Here is a 22463-nt window from a genome sequence, read left to right on the forward strand (position 1 = left end):
GTTGTGGAGCACAGGCTCCGGACGCGCAGGCTCGGCGGCCATGGCTCACGGGCCCAGGCGCTCTGCGGCACATGGGATCTTCCCGGACCAGTGCACAAACCCGTGTCCCCTGCATTGGCAGGCAGACTCTCAACCACTGCACCACCAGAGAAGCCCTTATGGTTCTTTTTAAAGTTAAAACAAAGAGTGTACTTAGAAGGAAAAAATAAAGTCAATAGTAGAAATTAAGAAATAGAAAACAATGGGTAAAACTGATAAACCTCTCATGAAGCTAATTAAGAAAAAAAGGATGGGAACTTCCCTGGTGGTAGAGTGGTTAAGAATCCGCCTGCCAATGCAGGGGACATGGGTTTGAGCCCTGGTCCAGGAAGATCCCACATGCTGCGGAGCAACTAAGCCCGTGTACCACGACTACTGAGCCTGTGCTCTAGAGCCCGCGAACCACAACTACTGAGCCCACACACTGCAACTACTGAAGCCCGTGTGCGTAAAGCCCGTGTTCTGCAACAAAAGAAGCTACTGCAATGAGAAGCCCATGCACTGTAACAAAGAGTAGCCCCCACTTGCCGCAACTAGAGAAAGCCTGCGTGCAGCAACGAAGACCCAACACAGCCAAAAGTAAATAAACAAAATAAATAAGTTTATTTAAAAAAAAAGAAAAAAGGATGAAATGGCAATAATAGGGATGCAAAAAGGGATATCACTATAGATCTTGCAGAATGAGGATATGCATAAATGTTTTTAAATGATCAAATTCCCAGAAGAGTAAAATTTACCAAAATTGACTAAAAAGAAACAGAAAACTCCTACAGTCCTGTAATTATTACATAAAATTAATTGAATCATATTTTTAAATCCTCCTATAAGTACCAGGCCTGAATGACTACACTGGCAAATTCTACCTACCATTCAAGGAAGAATTAATTCCAATCTTATACAAACTCAATGAGAGAACAGATGAATAAAGTATATTATTTTGCTTATTTTATGAAATTAGCACTACCTCAATACCAAAGCCTGACAAGGACAGAAAGGAAAAGGGAAATCACAGGGCAATCTCACACACATATATATACAAAGATACAAAATATTAGCAGACTGAAACAAGCAATATTTGAAGAGGGTAAAACATCATGACCAAGTTAGATTTGTATAAGGAATACAATGTTGGTCTAACATTTAAAAAAAAATCAATTTAATTCACTACATTAATCAACAAAAGGAGAAAAACTGCATGACTACCTCAATATATGCAGAAAAGGGGTTTAAAAAAATTCAATATTCATTTGAGATATAGCGAAGAAATTCCTCAGTAGATAAAAAGTATCTATAAAAAAATCTACAGCAAGCTTACATAATGCCAATACACTGAAAAGTGACACTGTAAACTGGGAAGAAGGCAAGAAAGTTTGCTATCACCGTGTTTATTCAGCACTGTGCTGGAGATCTTGGTCAGTGCAGGAAGACAAGAAAAATACATAAAAGAATAAGCACTAAAAAAAAAAAAAAGAATAAGTGCTGGAAAGAAGAAACAAAAGTGTCATTACCTACAGATGCTATGAGTATTTAAAAAGAAAATATAAATAAATTAATAGAATTAATAAGAGTCTAGCAAGGTCTCTGAAATAAAATTAATTTAAAACTTAGTTATGGGGCTTCCCTGGTGGCGCAGTGGTTGAGAGTCCGCCTGCCAATGCAGGAGACACGGGTTCATGCCCCGGTTCGGGAGGATCCCACATGCCGCGGAGCGGCTAGGCCGGTGGGCCATGGCCTCTGAGCCTGCGCATCCAGAGCCTGTGCTCTGCAACGGGAGAGGCCACAGCAGTGAGAGGCCCGTGTACCGCAAAAAACAAAACAAAACAAAACAAAACAAAAAACCCCCAAAACAACTCAGTTGTATTTCTAAATATCAGGAAAAATTATAAAATTGAATTTTTAAATGGATACTATACATTTATAAATAGCATTAAAAACTATCAAGTGCCTAAGAATAAATCTAACCAAAGAAAATGCAAAATCTCTATGGATAAAATTATAAAGCTTTATTTAAAGATGTTTCAGAAGCCCTAAATAAAGAAAGAGCTACTATATCATGTTCACAAGTTAGGAAACTTAATATTGTAAAGATAACAATTACACCCAAAATCCCCAAATCACATACAGATTCATAATCCCAACTGAAATCACAATAGGGTTTTTTGCTTTCTGTTTTTTTGGGTTTTTTTTGCCATGCCGTGAGGCTTGCAAGATCTTAGCTCCCGGGGCTTCGCTCGTGGCGCAGTGGTTAAGAATCCCCCTGCCAATGAAGGGGACACAGGTTCGAGCCCTGGTCTGGGAAGATCCCACGTGCCATGGAGCAACTAAGCCCGTGCGCCACAACTACTGAGCCTGTGTGCCACAACTAGTGAAGCCCGTGCGCCTAGAGCCTGTGTTCCTCAACAAGAGAAGCCACTGCAATGAGAAGCCCATGTACTGCAACAAAGAGTAGTGCCCCCCTCACTGCAATTAGAGAAAGCCTGCATGCAGCAACAAAGACCCAACGCAGCCAAAAATAAATTAACTAATTAAAAACAAAAGAGAGAGAAAAATCAACTTTCTTAAAAAAAAAAAAAAAAAAATCTTAGTTCCCCGACCAGGGCCTAGGAACTCTCGTTTGTCTTTTTTTTTTTTTTTTGGCATGGAATTTCACAAGCTAATCTAAAATTTATACTTTTTCAAGACAAAAAATTACTTGAAAATATGCCTTTTCAAGGCAAAACTAATTTGAAAATAACCTAATAACTTAAAAAAAAGTAAAACAAAGTGGGTAAGATTTGTGGAACTGCTTTACCAGTTGTAAAGACTTACAAGACTATAATACTTAAGACAGTGTAGAATTCAATCAGAGACAGACCACAAAAAACAGATCCTTGGGACTTCACTGGTGGCACAGTAGTTAAGAATCTGCCTGCCAATGCAGGGGACATGGGTTCAATCCCTGGTCCAGGAAGATCCCACATGCTGCAGAGCAACTAAGCCCATGTGCCACAACTACTGAGCCTGCACTCCAGAGCCCACGTGCCGCAACAACTGAAGCCCGCGTGCCTAGAGCCTGTGCTCCACAACAAGAGAAGCCACTGCAATGAGAAGCCCGCGCACTGCAACGAAGAGCAGCCCCCGCTCGCTGCAACTAGAGAAAGCCCACGTGCAGCAACAAAGACCCAATGCAGCCAAAAATAAAAAAACAAAATCAAAAAACAGATCCTTGCATTTTTTTAAACGTGATTCATACATCACAAAGATGGCTCTGCAGAACTATGGGGAAAGGCTGGTTTTTTCAATACATGATGTTGATATAAAACTGAGCGTCCTTATGGAAAAAGTAAAGCTGAGCTCACGACACCTCACACCATACAAAAAAATCAACTTCAGGTAGATTATAGACCTAGATATAAAAGGTAAAACTATAAAGTTTTCATAAGAAAATATAAAAGAATGCCTTTATGATCTTGGAGTCAACAATGATTTCTTAAACAGGACACAAAACCTGATATCCATAAAGAATAAGATTCATAAACTCAACTACATTAAACTAAGAACTTCTGTTCATTAACAGATATCAAAAGAGAATCAAAAGACATACTATAGAATGGGAGGAGATATTAATATTTGCAACACATAGCCCTGATAAAGGACTGATATTCAAATATATAAAGAACTCCTATAACAAAAGAACAATGATAACTCATTTAAATAAAGGATAAAAGACTTGAACAGAATTCATAGAAGAGGAAATCCTGATGGATGGCTAAATAAAAAGTTGTCCAATCTCCTGGGGAATCAGAGAATAGCAAAGTAAAATTACAAGATACATTGCACATCCACCAGACAAAAATGAGTCTGACAAAGGCCAAGTGCTGGCCAGTGTGACAAGCAAAGAAACTTTTATACAACACTGGTGGGCATGCAAATTGGTAAAACCACTCTTTCACATTACCTAGCAAATGTGAAGATAAACACGCGCTATGACCTAGCAATTCTGCTCTAGAGAGAAATGTATGTGCATATGAACCAGAATTCATGGAAGAATGTTTAAAAGAACATCACTTATAATAGACAAAACCTAGAAATCACCCAACTATCCCTCTAGAACTGATAAACTGTAGCATATTTATATAATAGAATATTATACAACAGCAAAAACAAATAATCTAGAGCTACAACATGGATGAATCTTACAAACAATATATTGAGCAAAATAAGCAAAATATGAAATAATACATTCAGCATGATTTAATTTACATGAAGTTCAAAACCAGGCAAAATTAAATCATTATTTTAAGACACACACTGGGTGGTAAAATTGCAAAGAAAAGCAAGAAAGAAATTATCATAAAAGTCAGAATGTTATCTTTGAGGAAGAGAGCGGGATGTGATCAATAGGGACCACATGGCAAAGGGCTTCTGGGGTGTCAGAAATATTCTATTTCTTGACTTGGGTGGCAGTTACACAGATGTTCATTATGTAACTATTTGCTATTTCATATATTTATACCCTATGTAATTTTCTATATTTGTGTCATATTTCACAATTTTAAGAGAGCTGAAAAAAGAATGTTTTGATGCTTCTAGCACATATATGCCAGACAAAGCTTTTCCATGAAGACAGTTCAAGGAGGACTTCAGTATGTCTCCTGAGACACGACAGTGATTTTAAGAAGCCACTTTCTCCCATTCTGTATCTCAGATAATCAACTTACCCAGTGGTGACAGCATATTTGATGTGGTTGCTTGTGGTATAGATAAATACCCCACTCTCATCCCAGGCCCCACTCTTGACACGAATGTTCTCATGAATGTTACATAGAGCCTCCAGTTTGCGGTTACAGATCACAATGGCTGTAAGAGGCAAAGGACATGAGTGCTCTGCTGGACAGGGTGAGTGAAGTAGACTGGCAGGGATGGGGAGGGAGGGACTGGTCTCTAAATCAGGGTGGACATAATGAAGACTTACCATGTTTGGCCAGTAGTGCTACATGGGACATGTCTGCTGACCAGATAACATATTTCACCTTGGAAATCTTCACAGATGCCAGAGTCCTGGGATAGAGAGAGAAGGGCAAATGTGAGTGGACCTGATTCCTTTATTCCAGGTTATGACCTAACCTCCTTTTCATCTCCAAATTAATGTAAACCGAAATTTCTTAAAATAATACCAAATAAACATTTTCTGTATTACAGTTCAGTGACTTAAACATTTGGCTCACATTGTATACTTCCCTCTTCCTCAACTCCCTGCCCCTCATTCCCGTGTATTATTAGGGACTTGTGTATGTCTGCTTTCACCAATGGACTGTAAGCTCCTTTAAGTACAGGAACTATGTTATTCATTTCTGTGTCCCTATTATTCTAAGTCCCAAGAGGATTCTTTGTTCAGATAAATGCTCTGAAAACAAATAAGCCCCTTGTTGTAATGCTAGTGTGTATGTACAGGATGGAGAGTGATCACAGAGGAAAAAAAGTGGTTAGAAAGAGTCTTGGAGTTACAGCACAAGAAGTGGCTAAGCCACAGGTAAAACTCACCTGGGGGAAGAAAAGCTCCCACTAAAGATTTCCACTCTCCCCCACTATATGCCTGTCTGCTTAGGGGCATCTGACATGTTACCGCTTCTGCTGTACGTCAAAGAGCGTGATGGATTCTGCATCTCGAAGCAGGAGGTTGCCTGTGCCAGCGTAAAAAATCTCATCACAGTTGGGCACCTGTACCTTTTTGGTGATCTCATTCTTCAGATTCTTGATCAGAAGCTGAAATGAGTACATAAGGTGGGGTTAAGAGAAATACATGTAAGATGATGCCAGCTGACAATGTCCCTCAGCAATTATTCCTTAGCTTCAATAAACAAAGTATTTTTTTTTCTGTCTGTCCAGTTCAATCACCACTCTACGTAGACCACTCCAACTAAGATCCTCTCCAAGGGTCTTAATAGCTTTTTTTTTTTTTTAGATGAAATATCCTGAGAAGTCCAACTAAAATCTAAATTCCTCAACCAACCAGAGACAGAATACAGCACTTCTGAGTCTTAAATTTTTGTTAAATATTTTCTTGAGAGAGCTTTGCTTAACTTTTTTAGGACCCATTACATTTTAAGTACCATCAGAGGTAGTAGGATAAGAGGATCTACTCCTTATCTAGCTCACCTATTTCATTTTTTTGGTGTTGAGGGGGTGGGGATTTGCCATGTGGCTTGCAGGATCTTAGTTCCCAGACCAGGGATCAAACCCGGGCCCCAGGAGTGAAAGTGTCAAGTCCTAACCACTGGACCGTCAGGGACTTCCCAGCTCACCTATTTCAAATTTGATGTTTTTTGGCTCCTGTGTTATCAAGAGTGACTTTAGCTTGGTTCTTAAGCCCAGAGCCACAGTGATCATCCACCCAATCAAATCAATTTTAAGGCCTTTTTTTCCCCAGGGGTTTGGGGTAGAGTTAAGGAGAAAGCAGCCAATACACGAGGACCACAGCTGCCCAGGGCAGAGTAAGGGGAAAAAAAAAATGCTCTTTATTCTGCAATATACAGGCCACTGCCACCACACTCTCCAAATTAATTTCCCTTTTTAGTCTTAACTCACCGAATGCATCCGATCTAGGACAGCAAACCGATTGCGAGCAACCCAAACAGCTGTCAGGCCTGAGGATCGTTTCCCTTCAGGAGCTGAGAAGAGCAAAACCAAAGGGCAGGAACATGTAGTAAGCTACTGCCAGGTGACAGAGTCAGGTGCCATGAAGCTGCCAGTCTTGCTGGCTGCCATGTTGGCTCTGCCAGTTCAGCTGCTTCCTAACTTATTCAGCCATAACCTGAGGCTATTGTCAGTGACTTTTCCCCACCAGTTCCTTCCAAACTCCAACCTCCACCCCTGCCAAGCCTCTTTTCGCTAGGCCAAGTGACTGCATTTCAGCCAACACCATATACTGGCAGAAGGACCACCCCCATCTTGGGAGACAGCACATTCCATCAAGCTAACGAGCAGGGCCTCGCTGGCCAAGCTGCGGCACAAAGCAAGCAGCCTGTGAGTGTCTTGGACCTCCTATCTCAACAAGCTGGAGTAGAGACAGAGCCCCCTCTCCAGGACGCAGCTGCTCTGCTGCTTTTAACATGCAAATGCAGACCTCCTAGTAGAGTAGGATAGGGCAGAGCGCTCCTAACTAAATCCAGGCAGCTCTATGCTGGGCAGTATTTAGCACCAAGCTGATGCTCCATAAATGTCAATCCATCACTCAACAAAGTTACAACATGTTTCTCAGTTCCCAAACATTTCACTGGATGATTAGAATTCCGAATGGGTACTCCACACTCTGGGAAACTTCAAAGGAGATACACAGAAGGATGCGTGGAAATACTCTTTTATCTATTAGTATCAGCAGGAAACTGGACAATACGTGCTGGCCAGCCTTGCCAGGCCACCCCTTGACAACCAGGGGTGTCAAGCAATTTACAAAATTAATTATTATCATAACCAACACTCCCATTTTCCAGGGGCCAAAGAACCACACTATTCAAGCCTTTCCTCTTTCTCCTCCTCTGTGCTGTACCTTTATTCCTTTAATGATTATTATCTCCCTCAAAAAAATGGAGAAGATAAAATAAAAGTGGTTATAAGACAAAACAAAAATATTTTAGACTCTATTAATTGTAAACAGATGGGGAAAAGAAGGGGATGGGTAAGCAGGACCAAACAAAAAAAATTGGTCAGAAATGGCTTGACTGATTAATTTATAGGGGAGACTTTGATTTATGGATATCAAAGACATACAGGTTTTCCCTCTTTTCACCATGACCACACTTACAGGAGAGTGATGATATTAGCAGCAATAATGACACAGTGGCACCCACAATAGGACAGAGCTAGCAAAATATTTCTCAGAATCTGTTGATTCGGTCTAAAATATCATGAAAGTATGGTACTAAGAGTGGGGACCTGAGGAACAAACCTCTGACCCACAAACCAACTGGAGGGAGTACACTAAAAGGAGCATAAGTGAGACTCAAATCTATTCTGAGAATGCTTTGTCAGCAAGTTCTAGCAGAAAGGACTAAAAAGGGATGGTGGTGATGGAAGAGGTAGGCAGGGGTCTCAGCTGGATCCGGGATCCCTGGTGCGGTGAGGGGCTGTTAACAGCCTCATCTTTCTGACATGCAAAAGGAAGCAAATCGGATCTGGATATGGATGGGAGAGCATAAATCCCTAGTCCCAGGATGAGACACTGCAAGACTGGAACCATGTTTTTAAATAAATGAAACTACCAGGGTGAAAGTCACATCAGCTGACAATAAACTAGGATAACATGCTGTGCTGAAAGAGAAAATGGAGAGTTTCTAATAACCAAATTATAAAATATATATATCTAGCTGGAGTAATAAAATGGAGGAGGAACATGAATATTTCACACCATAGTTGCCTCTGATGCAACTGTCAGCAGCACCTGCCAACAGACATGAGTGATGTGGCCATGGCCTGGGGACAGAATGTGAAAAACTTGAAGAGGAGTGATGATATGGGTGAGGAAAGCTAGGAGCAGAGTCGGGTATACAAAGAGAATGCCTACCATCAGGATTCTGGGAGTCGGCATCCTTGGGGATGGTGTACAAGTCATAGGTACTATTCTCTAAATTACTGGCTCTCTGTAGAGGAAAGGGAGGAATTGTTAGTAAGAGAGCACCCAAGATACCAGTTTACTCTGACATAGAAAACAGCGCCATTATACAGACAGCAACCTGAAACTATACTTTTCACACCTTTCACTCAGAAGGCATTTGAACGTTTCTACAGCTAAAAATTATAGGGCTCGTTGCCAAAGAATTCAGCATTCATGTCACCTTATTTTTCTTTTATCTTCCAAAGATGTAGATATCATTTGAATGAAAGCAAGGACTGCTCTCTATTCCACAAATTAACAGACTAAGACCCCAATATTCCAGTGCCCCACCTGAGTTTATTCATCAACTTAAAAGTCTGTTTGAAGGTAAAAAAAAGACATCAAAGAAAAAACATTAAAGAAAAGTGCCAGGAGGAAAATATGGGGCTGTTAGATATTGAAGAAGAACTGGGATCAGACACTAGACGTCATATTGGGAAAGACAGGTTTTCATTCTTCTGACTTGGCAATGAAGGCACTAAAATTAGAACGCCATTTCTTTCTTTTTTTTTTTTAATTGTATGGCAAGAAATGAGGAGGGCTACTTGATGACCCCCAAAGGTAACACCACTGAAAGGAACTCTTCTCAAAATCAGCTCTACTATTTTCACCCAAATGGAGGGAATCAAGATAAGCATCTCCTTTGAATAGGATATAGTCCCAAACATTCTTTCAAATTACTTTCAGTGATTCATCCCAACACTCCATTAAGTTTAGAAGTTGTTAGCCATATGAAAGATGTAAGTACACAAACCCTTAACATGTTTATGACAGCTGAAGCCTACCTGGTTTGAGCCTCTGTTTACTGTTTCAGCTCTCTCAAAATGACCATTAAATGGTTTCAAAGAAGCCATTAGAGATCCTCTAAGGGCATGAGAAAGAGACTTATGGGAAATGAGGAGATCCTAGGAGGTTTACTTACTGTACACAGTAGGACTGCATTTTCTGCTGGATTGTACGACATGTTGAACACTGGAAACTTGGAACCACTAGAGATATATATACAAAAAACAGAGAAATTAGTAAAAAGACATGACAATAGGAAAAAAGGTATTACTCCTACACTTCCTACTTACCTCATCTTTACAGATATACTTACCATTTTTATAATCAGAAATAAAAATAAATGAATGTTGTATCTATTTCTTCCTTCCTTTAAGGCTTAGGGACTCCCCTATTTCAGCTTTGAGCATAGAGTTTTAAAAAAGCACACCTAGTACAAGTCTACTTATTCAACAGAAGGTATGGCTAGCACTCACTGTAGTGAGTGGGATTGATTCTTCTTGGGTACAAATTCCTACACATAATTGCAGTGGATACCACAGAGTAACATGATGTGATTTGTCTCTGGCTAGTTTCTCCTGTCCCCTGGAGTGATAACACAAACCAATTTTTTTATTGTAGTAACGCTGGAGGGTGGTTATCAAACCCTTATGCCAAAGCCTGCCACTATGAATGTTTCAGCATGCTGATACAGCTGGCTTTCCAAGAGGATAGTTCCTTTTGCCAGACACCCTAGATATTATCATATCTTCAGAGTTAAGAGTTTCCAGAGACATATATTCTGGTTTAGAGTTGCATGCATTTTGCTGAAAAGCAAAGGGAGAGGTATAGAAAAAAAATGCTAAATAAAGGCAAAGAGGCCTGTCACCAAGTTGGGCTACTCTCAACCAGGAAACTTTCCCTGGTTTTCAAGACACCTGGCAAACTTGGCAATATGATTTCCTTTCCACAGGGTCTCTAGCATTGTCAACAGGGAAGCCCCCATTGGCCTCATGGCCACCACCATGCTCCTGGGGATTCTATCTGTGACAGGAGATGAGATCCAAAACGTTGTTAAAAGAACAGACTCCAGTTTGTGAGTATTGTTTCATGGTAACAGATGAGACACTTTGGAGGGAAGAAACAAGTCTGATTTACCTCCGCAACTGCATCACAGCTACATCTTTGGAGCTGTTGAAATCCAACTGACGTAAGAATCGGTCCTTGACATAATGAAGCATATTGCCATGAACAGCATAGGCTGGCCGTTCCCGTTCCAGTTTAAATACAATCATGCCACCATCATGGCCTGGGCCACAGGGAAAAGGGAGGAAGAATTAGCTGTAGGCAAGAAAGAAAACTGGAAACAGGAGATACACAAAGATGACGACTGTATATGTATGCTAAAAACAAAGTTAAGACACCTAAATGCGCTCCTTATTTGCCTAAATTCTCACAATTCTTGGAATCTTTATTCAAGTAAACACCTGTAAAGCATTTACCAATACTGACTCTATCATACTGCCACATTAGGCAAACCCTCCTCTGTGTTCTCCTAACTGCTTTGTACAAACCTCCGTCACAGCACGTACCATTCTGCACTGTAATTGTTTAGGTATATCATCCCCAGTATACACTGAGCTCCCTGAAAACAGAAATTACAATAATTTCCATCCTTCCCCAGTCACTATCAAATAACAAACATAAAAAGTAAGTGCTGGGCTTCCCTGGTGGCGCAGTGGTTGAGAGTCCGCCTGCCAATGCAGGGGATGCGGGTTCGTGCCCCGGTCTGGGAAGATCCCACATGCCGCGGAGCGGCTGGGCCCGTGAGCCATGGCCGCCGAGCCTGCGCTCCGCAACGGGAGAGGCCACAACAGTGAGAGGCCTGCGTACCACAAAAAAAAAAAAAAAAGTAAGTGCTGAACAAATGGATGCTAGTTTAAAAAGCCTTTCTGGTTCTGTTTTTTAAAAATGTTTTGCTTTTCCCTACTAACATTATCCATCGCTCAGAAAAATCTTCAGTCTTTGTCCTCCTAGTATACACTCCACACATAAATCAGATCATGTCACTTCCCTACCCAACACCTTCCAATGGCTTTCCATTCTTTCAGAATAAAGTCTTAAATTCTAATGGCCTACAAGGCAATGCCCAATCTGGCTTGGTCTTACCTCCTATTACTTAGCCCCTTACTGTGCTCCAGCTGGCCACTCTGATGTTCCTCAAACATGTTAAACATTTCTCATATCACGGTCTTTGCATTTGCTGTTCCCACTGTCAATGTATTTATCATTCTCCTTCACTTTCCTGAACACCCAATATAAAGCAGCAGTCCCTACACTCTTCCCTCTCTATCCCACTTACTTTTGCTTAACTTTCTTTTAAAGCAGTTTTCACCATACATTGTTTTATATATTTATTGTTTTATGGGTCTACCTCCCTTCACTACAAATAAAAGTTCCATGGCCTCAGGTGTAGTGCTTTCCAGGGACTGCCTCACGCCCACTCCAGCTCCAGGCACTCCACCAAGAGACCACACTCCCCAGGGACTATGCCTGCCCAGATGCACTCCAGCCCCAGCAAGCCTGCCAAAGCTGCCAGGTGCAAACAATCTACACAGGAATGCTTTCACCCTTTAAGGCCACTCCTTAAAAGACCAGGAGAGGTAGCTGTTTTGCTTAAATTCACAGAAACAAAAACAAAAAGTCAAACAAAAGGGAGACAGAGGAATATGTTCCAAAAGAAACAACAAAATAAACCCCCAGAAAAAACCCCTAATGAAACAGAGATAAGTAATTTATCTGATAAAGAGTTCAAAGAAACAGTCATAAGGATGCTAAGCAAACTTGGTTGAAGAATGGAAGAATTCAGTGAGAACTTCAACAAAGACTTAGAAAATATAAGAAAGAACCAATCAAAAGTGAAGAATACAAAAACAGAAAAAATATGCTAGAGGGAATCAACAGCAGATTAGATTATATGGAAGAACAGATGAGCAATCTGTAAGACAGAATAGTGGAAATCACCCAATTGTACCAGCAAAAAGAAGAAAGAATTTTTTTTTTTAAATGAGGAGAGTTAAGGGACTTCTGGGACAACATCAAGCATACTAACTTTCACTTATAGGATTCCCAAAGGAGAAGAGAGAAAGGGACAGAAACCGTATTTGAATAAATAATGGCTGAAAAGTTTCTTAACCTGAGGAAGGAAGTAGATAATCCAGGTCCAAGAAGAACAGAGAATTCCAAATAAGATGAACCCAAAGAGATCCTCACCGTGACATATTATAATTAAAATGGCAAGAGTTAAAGATAAGGAGAGAATCTTAACCCATTACTGGCGGGGGATTTTTGCAGAAACTGGTGCCTGTGGCCAGCGATTGTTATCTAAGTGAATACTGAAACATCCACGTTTGAGTATAACTATCAACAACGGTTTTTGCACTTAATGTATTTTTTTGAAACTTTGTACATGTCTTACTAAAGCATTCTAATATTTCATTAGAGTGTGATAGGCAGTACAGCAGGCACCTCTGTGCAGGGGAACAGAACATCTATTACAAATATATCGTGTTTCACTGTGCTTTCCCCTGGAAGAGCAGACTCTACACTTTCTGGCGGCATTTTTTTTTTTTAATTTTATTTATTTTTGGCTGCATTGGGTCTTCGTTGCTGCACACGGGCTTTCTCTAGTTGCGGCAAGTGGGGGCTACTCTTTGTTGCAGTGTGCAGGCTTCTCATTGAGGTGGCTTCTCGTTGCAGAGTACAGGCTCTAGGTGCTTGGGCTTCAGTAGTTATGGCACGCAGGCTCAGTAGTTGTGGCTTGAGGGCTCTAGAGTGCAGGCTCAGTAGATGTGGCGCATGGGCTTAGCTGCTCTGCGGCATGTGGGATCTTCCCAGACCAGGGCTCGAATCTGTATCCCCTGCACTGGCAGGCAGATTCTTAACCACTGTGCCACCAGGGAAGCCCCGCAGCATTTTTTTTTAGTCATGTGGGTATTATTTCCTCTAGAATATGTTCTTTTATTTTACCTGATAGTCGACAAGGTGAATCTTTGTGGAGGGCTCTTTTAGAAACACCACAAGAAGGACCACGTGAGGGACTACCACTATATTCACCAGGATGGTCAATTACCCATTCTCTAGCTACTGCTAACAAAAATTGCTTTTAAGTCATTTTATTCTGTGCATTAAGGCTACAATAAATTTTAAACACATTGAATAAACTGCAATACTGAAATAGCAACCCACTTCCTTAAACCATTTTCGAGTTTTCCAGAGGATATTGCAGTTTGCCAGGTATTGACTGGATCAATCAACTCCTTTCATAGATTTACTATACTCTAATATACAAGTGGGCTTAGTCATCTCATGGTCAGTCCTCCTGTCTTCTTTTCCTGTAGATGCTATGGAGGCATAATGAATAGTTGTCACCATGCAGACTAGCCTTTTGTCTTTCCATATAAGAAAAATCACTTTTCCCGTCCATAAGAATGTCATTTCTCCCCTCTGTAGATTTTTAGGTTTCTCTTAATTGGTTTGGTAGACTATGATTCTCTCTTATAGTCCCACAAACTCTGATTTTATTTTTCAACAATATTTCAGATGTGGACACACCGTTGTAATAATTGTCTTGGTAAATACGGTGCCATGAACCAAGATAAGGCTGTTATAAGATTGTTTCTTGTAGTTTCTATCCTTCACCCATGTAAATCTCAAGGTTGCATATATACCCAGTTTCATTTTTGTTAACCATCCTGACCAAACTTATTTCGTAAGTTTTCTGGGATTATAGGTTTTGAATCTGAGTCGTCCTCTCCACTTTATCACTGCCTCATCAAGCGATAGCTCTTGTTTGGGTATACAGATCAATGGAAATTTTTGTAGAAAATAATCCAAAAGAGGTTTAACTTTTGAACCTCTGTCTGCAGGAAGTGGAGTTTCTGAGTTATTGTTAAAGTGAAGAAACATCATTATTTTTTTGAACCTTCTTCTCGTCATAATCTTTGGCAAGATAGATGTTTCAAGTAAGGGATCAGTCGGCCAATATTCTTTCCAGTATGACTTTCTTATTTGTCCCATCAAAATTATTAATCCACGGAAGCAACCTAAACGCCCATTGACAGACGAGCGGATAAAGAAGGTGTGGTACATATACACAATGGAATATTACTCAGCCATAAAAAGGAAGTGAAATTGGGTCATTTGTAGAGACGTGGATGGACCTAGAGACTGTCATACAGAGTGAAATAGGTCAGAAGGAGAAAAATATCATATATGAACGCATATATGTGGAATCTAGAAAAATAGTACAGATGAACCGGTTTGCAAGGCAGAAATAGAGACACAGATGTAGAGAACAAACGTATGGACACCAATGGGGGAAAGTGGTTGGATGGAGCGGTGGTGGGATGAATTGGGAGATTGGGATTGACATATATACACTAATATGTATAAAATACATAACTAATAAGAACCTGCTGTATAAAAAAATAAAATAAAATTCAAAAAAAAATAAAGGAAGCTTCATACCTCTTAAAAAATTATTAATCCAAGAAACTTCCTCATGTCACTATTGGTTACATCAGTCCATTTTAAAGCCTTATCATACTTTTTATATGCTTTTTCGTTCTGTCGGTGATACAAGTTTGTTTGAGAAGCAACCAACTCAAAAAAGTTGTTACCAAAAATTAATTCTGTTATTTCACTAACACTTTGCAGGTTATTACATTCAATAGTTACACCTGACACACCTGTAAAGTCTTCTAATTTTTATGAAATGTTGTCTGCAATCCACTCTTCTGCAGAAGCAAGGGAGCATTCTCCAGCACCATGAGTTTCATTTTCACTTTCCATATCAATCAATCACTAAGTTTTTTTGTCTTTTTGTTGGTCTAACATTCACATTGTCTGAATCAGAACTATATTCTGAAGAACCATCATCTTCTAAGACACTAGTATGTATGTCACTTGGACAATCAGAGAAAGTATCTGCGTAAAATTCACCGAAAAATTCTTCTTCACTCAAAATCTTGCAATGAAAAAAAAAATCTTGCGAGGCATCATTTTTGAAAATTTTATGGTAACAAACTTGTGTTTATAATATACACAAGGTTGGAACAAAAACCTAATGGAGCAAAATGCAAATGCTAACGACAATTTTAAGTTGTATAATGAACCCTTGATCAATTTTAAGCTCTAACAACTTTGCATGGTGATGTTAATTGTATCACTCTCTAAAAACGTATTGATACGTCTCCAGTCAATAATATTCAGGTAACAAAAGATGTATTAATACATCTCTGGTCAATAATGTGTTAAAGGCAGCAAGAGAAAAACAACTAATCACATACAAGGAAAACCCCATAAGACTCTCAGCTGATTTTTCAGCAGAAACTGAAATGGCAGGATACATTTAAAATGCTGAGAGGAAAAGACTTACCACTTAGCATCTATCCAGCAAGGTTATCATTCAGAATTGAAGGAGAAAGAGTTTCTCCGACAAGCATAAACTAAAAGAGTTCACTACTAAACCAGCCTTACATGAAATGTCAAGGTCTCCTTTAAGCAGAAAAGAAAAGGCAACAACTAGAAATAAGAAAATATATGAGGGACTTCCCCGGTAGTGCAGTGGTTAAGAATCCGCCTGCCAATGCAGGGGACACGGATTCAAGCCCTGGTCCAGGAAGAGCCCACATGCTGCAGAGCAACTAAGCCCGTGCGCCACAACTACTGAGCCCACGCTCTAGAGCCAGCGAGCCACAAGCACTGAGCCCGTGTGCCACAACTACTGAAGCCCGCACACCTAGAGCCCATGCTTCACAACGAGAAGCCACCGAAATGAGCAGCCCGTGTACCGCAACGAAGAGTAGCCCCCACTCACCGCAACTAGAGAAAGCCCATGTGCAGCAATGAAGACTCAACACAGCAAAAAATAAATTAAAAAAAATTTTAAAACATAAAAAAAAAAAGAAAATACATCAAAAGAAAAATCCCACTGATAAAAGCAAATACATAGTAAAGGCAGTGGATCAGCCACTTAAAAAGCTAGTATGAAAGTTAAAAGACCAGAGAACAGTTGACCCTTAAACAGCATGGATCTTAACTGCACTGGTCCACTTACAGTTCTCTTTCACTAAATATGTACAATAATACTACACAGTCCACTGCTGGTTGAATATGCAGATATGGAACCACAGGTACAGAGAGTCAACTGTAAACTTATATGCACATTTTAGACTGCACAGAGGGTCAGTGTCCCTAACTTCCATGTTGTTAAAGGGTCACGTGCAGTATAATCAACTATAATTACAAAAAACAGTTAAGGTATACACAAAATAAAGAGATATAAACTATGAAATAAAATACATAAAATGGGGTACATGTAAAAATGTAGTGCTTTTACAATGCCTTTGAACTTAAGTGACTATCAGCTTAAAATAGACAAATATATATATACAGTTCAATATTTATGAAATTCATGGGAACCACAAACAAAAACTTACAATGGATAGACAACAAATAAAGAGAAACAAATCCAAATGTAACACTAAAGGAATCCATCAAACCACAAGGGAAGAAACCAAGAGAACAAGACAGGAACAGAGAAGAACTACAAAAACAACCAGAAAAAAATTAACAAAATGTCAAAAAGCACATACGTATCAAAAATTACTTTAAAGGTAAATGGACTAAATGCACCAACCAAAAGACTTACAGTGGCTGAATGGATAAAAAAATAAGACCTATCTATATGCTGCCTACAAGAGACTCAAGTCAGATCTAAAGATACACATAGACTGAAAGTGAAGGGATGGAAAAAGATATTTCATGCAAATGTAAAAGAAAAGAAAGCTAGGACATTACTCATATCAGACAAAACAAACTTTAAAACAAAGATCATATCAAAAGGCAAAGAAGGGCATTACATAATGATAAAGGGGTCAATCCAACAATATAACATTTGCAAACATTTATACACCCAACATAGGAGTACCTAAATATATAAAGCAAATATTAATAGAAATAAAGGGAAAAAGTGACAATAACACAATAATACTAGGGGACATTACACCCTACTTACATCAATGGACAGATCATATCAACAAGGAAACACTGGCCTTAAACGACACATTAGACCAGATAGAATTAATAGAGAGAGAACAGTCTATCCAAAAGCGGCAAAATACATTATTTTCAAGTGCATATTGAACATACTCCAGGACAGATCTCATGCTAGGCCACAAAACATGGCTCGATAAATTTAAGACTGAAATAATTTCAAGTGCTTTTTTCACCAAAACAGTATGAAACTAGAAATCAACTACAAGAAAACTAGAAAAAACACAAACATGTGGAGACTAAACAACATGCTACTAAACAACAAATGAGTCAACAAAGAAATCAAAGAGGAAATCAAAAATACCTGAAGACAAATGAAAATGGAAACACAAGTGTCCAACATCTATGGGACATAGCAAAAGCAGTTCTAAGAGGAAGTTCATAGTGATACAGCCCTACCCCAAGAAACAAGAAAAATCTCAAGCAATCTAAAAGTAGATTTAAAAAAAAACAAAATGAAGAACAAGCAAAGCTCAGTGAGCATAAGGAAGAAATGATAAAGATTAGAGCAGAAATAAATGAAATAGAGACTAAAAAAGCAACAGAAAATACAATGAAACTAAGAGTTGGTTCTTTGAAAGATAAAATCTACAAACTTTTAGCCAGACTCATTAAAAAAAAAAAAGAGAGCTCTAATAAAATCAGAAATGAAAGAGGAGAAATTACAACTGACAGCACAGATATACAAAGGACTGATTGTAAGAGAATACTACAAACAATGATATGCCAACAAATTAGACAACCTAAATGGATAAACTCCTAGAAACATACAATCTTCCAAGACTGAGTCATGTAGAAACAGAAAACCTGAATAGATCAATTACTAACAAAACTGAATCAGTAATCAACAAACTCCCAAAGAACAAAAGTCCAGGTCCAGATGGCTTCAAAGGTAAATTCTATCAACATTTAAAGAAGAGTTAATATTTATCCTTTTCAAATTATTCCAAAAATTGAAGAGGAAAAAACACTTCCAAACTCATTTAATGAGGACAGCACTACCTTGATACCAAAACCAGGCAAAGATCGTAAGAAACCAAAAATTATAAGCCAATATCCCTGATAAGCATAGATGCAAAAATCCTTAACAAAATACTAGCAAACCAAATACAATGATACATTAAAAGGATAATACACCATGGTCAAGCACAATTCATTCCAGGGATGCAAGGATGGTTTAACATCCATAAATCAATGTGATACACCACATTAACAAAATGAAGGGTAAAAATCATATGATCATATCGATAGATGTAGAAAAAGCATTTGACAAAATTTAACATCCATTTATGATAAAAACTCTCAGCGAAGTGGGTACAGAGGGAAAATACCTCAACATAATAAAGGCCCTGCGTGACAAACACACAGCTAACATCATACTCCATGGTGAAAAGCTGAAAGCTTTTCCACTAGGATCAGGAAAAAGAAAATGATACCACTCTCGTCACTTCGATTCAACATAGTATTGGAAGTCCTAGCCACAGTAATTAGGCAAGAAAATGAAAAGGCATCTAAATTGCAAAGGAAGAAATAAAACTGTCACTATTTGCAGATGACAATACTATATATAGAAAGCCCAAAAGATTCTACAAAAGAACTATTAGAACTAATAAATTAATTCAGTAAAATTGGAGGAAACAAAATTAATATACAGAAATCTGTTGGAATATCAGAAAGAGAAATGAAGAAAACAATCCCATTTACAATTGCATCAAAAAAGAATAAAAAACCTAGGAATAAATTTAACCAAGGAGGTAAAAGACCTGTATTCTGAAAACTATAAGACACTGATGAAAGAAATTGAAGATGACACAAATAAATAGAAAGATATACCATGCTCATGGATTGGAAGAATCAATATTGTTAAAATGTCCATATTACCCAAAGCAACCTACAGATTCAGTGCAATCCCTATCAAAATACCAATGGTATTTTTCATAGAACGAGACAAATACTCCTAAGATTTGTATGGAACCACAAAAGTTGCCAAATCACCATGGCATTCTTTAGAAAGAAGAACAAAACTGGAGGTATCATGCTCCCAGATGGGAAACTATATTAGAAATCTATAGTAATCAAAACAGTATGATACTGGCACAAAAACAGACACATAGATCAATGGAACAGAATAGAGAGCCCAGAAATAAATTCATGCTCACATGGTCAATTAATCTATGACAAAAGAGGCAAAAATATACAATAGGGAAAAGGCAGTCTCTTCAATAAATGGTGCTGGGAAAACTGGATAGCTACATATAAAAGAATCAAACTGAACCACTTTCTTAAACCATGTACAAAAATAAATGCAAAATGGATTAAAGACTTAAATGTAAGACATAAAACCATAAAACTCCTAGAAGAAAGTGTAGGCAGTAACCTCTTTGACATCAGTCTTAGCAATATTTTTTTGGATATGTCTCCTCAGGCAAGGGAAACGAAAATAAACACATGGGACTACATCAAACTAAAAAGCTTTTGTACAAAGGAAACCACCAACAAAACAAAAAGGCAACCTATTGAATGAGAGAAGATATTTGCAAACAATATATCTGAAAAGGGGATGATATCCAAAATGTGAAGAACTCATACAACTGGGACTTCTCTGGCAGTCCAGTGGTTAAGACTCCACACTTCCACTGCAGGGGGCCCAGGTTCGATCCCTGGTCGGAGAACTAAGATCCCACATGCCATGTGGTGTGGCCAAAAAAAAAAAAAAAAAATCATAAAGAACTCATACAACTCAATATCAAAAATCAAATAAGCCAATTTAAAAATAAGCAGAATACCTGAATAGATATTTTTCCAAAGAAGACATACAGATAGCCAACAGGCACATGAAAAGGTTCTCATCACTAATCATCAGAGTAATGCAAATCAAAACCATTAGATACCACCTCACATCTAACAGAATGGCTATTATCAAAAAGACAAGAAACAGGGCTTCCCTGGTGGCGCAGTGGTTGAGAGTCCGCCTGCCGATGCAGGGGACACAGGTTTGTGCCCTGGTCCGGGAAGATCCCACATGCCGTGGAGCAGCTGGGCCCCTGAGCCATGGCTGCTGAGCCTGCGCGTCCGGAGCCTGTGCTCCACAACGGGAGAGGCCACAACAGTGAGAGGCCCATGTACCACAAAAAAAAAAAAAAAAAAAAAAAAGACAAGAAACAAGTGTTGACATGGCTTTGGAGAAAAGGGAACCCTTGTGCACCGTTACTGGGAATTTAAATTGTTGTAGCCACTATGGAAAACAATATGGAGGTTCTTCAAAAAAATTAAAAATAGAACTACCATATATGATCCAGCAATTCCACTCCTGGGTATTTATCAAAAGAAAACAAAAACACTAATTCAAAAAGATATGTACCCCAATGTTCTTTGAAGCACTACTTACAACAGCCAAGATATGGAAGTAACCTAAGTGTCCATCAATAGATGAATGGATAGAGAAGATGTGGTATACATATACAATGAAATATTACTCAGCCATAAAAAAGAATGAAATCTTGCATTTGCAACAGCATGGATGGACATGGAGGGTATTATGCTAAGCAAAATAAGTCAGAGAAAAATAATTACTGTATGATTTCACTTATATGTGGAATTTGAAAAACAAATGTACAGGGCTTCCCTGGTGGCGCAGTGGTTGAGAGTCCGCCTGCCGATGCAGGGGACACGGGTTCGTGCCCCGGTCTGGGAAGATCCCACATGCCGCAGAGCGGCTGGGCCCATGAGCCATGGCCGCTGAGCCTGCGTGTCTGGAGCCTGTGCTCCGCAACGGGAGAGGCCACAACGGTGAGAGGCCCGTGTACTGCCAAAAAAACACAAAAACAAATGTACAAACAAAACAAAATAGAAACAGACTTTTTTTGTTTTTTAGCTTTTTGATTTTTTAGCTTTTTGATTTTTGATTTTTTAGCTTTTAGCTTTTTTTGATTAGCTCCTAGGAACTAATCAAAGAGAATGGGCTTTAGGGGAATTCCCTGGAGGTCCAGTGGTTAGGACTCAGTGCTCTCACCGCCAAGGGCCCAGGTTCAATCCCTGGCTGGGAAACTAAGATCCCACAAGCCGTGCGGCATGGCCAAAAGAAAAAAAAAAAAAGGGAGAGAATGGGCTTTATTATTAAGTGAATTCTGGTGGATAAAGAACACTATACCAAGAAGGTAAGGGAGTTAAAAAGGAGAAAAGCTTCAACTAGGTGGCTCTGAGACTTCTATTTTTCCTTGTCATCCTACTATGTACTTGCTGGAGACAAAGCTAATGGCGAATCACTCTCAAGTCTTGTAAACTTTGAACCAAAGGAAAAAAAGAGAAGAAATGGCCTTTACCTGCTGCAAAGAGGTTAAGGTTAGGGTGGGCAGCTAGGACCCAGAAACGATCATGGTCCCTGCGGAAGGTCTGAACCCCAGTCCTAGGAAAGTAAAAGGTACACAAAGAAAAATATTAATTTCCAAGGAAACTTCAGCCTATCACATACAAGAGTATTAAGTGGTAGGCCAGCACACTGATTAAAAAGCTAAATCAAGGACAGTGAACTGCATATTCTAAATAAAGACAGTCATGATAAATTCTACCAAGGAACAGAAAGAGGACTTCAGGGACTTCCCTGGTGGTCCAGTGGTTAAGATTCCAAACTTCCAGTGCAGGGGATCTGGGTTTGATTCCTGGTCTGGGAATTAAGATCCCACATGCCACGTGCAGCATGACCAAAGAAAAAAAAAAGACAAAAGAGGACTTCAAACTGACTCTACTATTTTGATATTACAACTCGCCCCACTCATCATAATTTTCTACTGTACTGTTTCATTTAATATTTCTTATTTCTGTAGCTACAGAAGAACTTGCTTAAATTTAGAGGAGAAAAAGAACATACACAGAAATTTCTATTTCATGGAAGATCTGTAAATGTTGGCTAACA

General features: G+C 39.1%; 1 protein-coding gene across 4 annotated transcripts in view; it reads right to left on the minus strand.

Moving 5' to 3' along the window:
• The window catches only part of COPA (COPI coat complex subunit alpha), a 49679-nt gene that overhangs the window by 9608 nt on the left and 17608 nt on the right, over positions 1 to 22463 (minus strand). For 2 of the 4 annotated variants that reach the window (XR_004348298.1, XM_032621489.1), the window contains exons 10-17: positions 21874 to 21956; positions 10592 to 10742; positions 9594 to 9660; positions 8582 to 8657; positions 6607 to 6689; positions 5645 to 5784; positions 4994 to 5079; positions 4740 to 4878 (exon numbers count right to left, since the gene is read on the minus strand). Coding sequence is in view for 3 of the 4 variants with exons in the window: in XM_032621489.1 (XP_032477380.1) it covers positions 4740 to 4878; positions 4994 to 5079; positions 5645 to 5784; positions 6607 to 6689; positions 8582 to 8657; positions 9594 to 9660; positions 10592 to 10742; positions 21874 to 21956 (825 nt within the window). In the remaining variant the exon portion in view is untranslated. Of the gene's footprint in view, positions 1 to 4739; positions 4906 to 4993; positions 5080 to 5644; positions 5785 to 6606; positions 6690 to 8581; positions 8658 to 9593; positions 9661 to 10591; positions 10743 to 21873; positions 21957 to 22463 lie in introns of all 4 variants that reach the window. The other 2 variants (XM_032621479.1, XM_032621496.1) reach the window with 1 other exon arrangement.

The sequence above is a fragment of the Phocoena sinus genome, chromosome 1 (genome assembly GCF_008692025.1).
Source record: "Phocoena sinus isolate mPhoSin1 chromosome 1, mPhoSin1.pri, whole genome shotgun sequence".
Lineage (NCBI taxonomy): Eukaryota > Metazoa > Chordata > Mammalia > Artiodactyla > Phocoenidae > Phocoena > Phocoena sinus.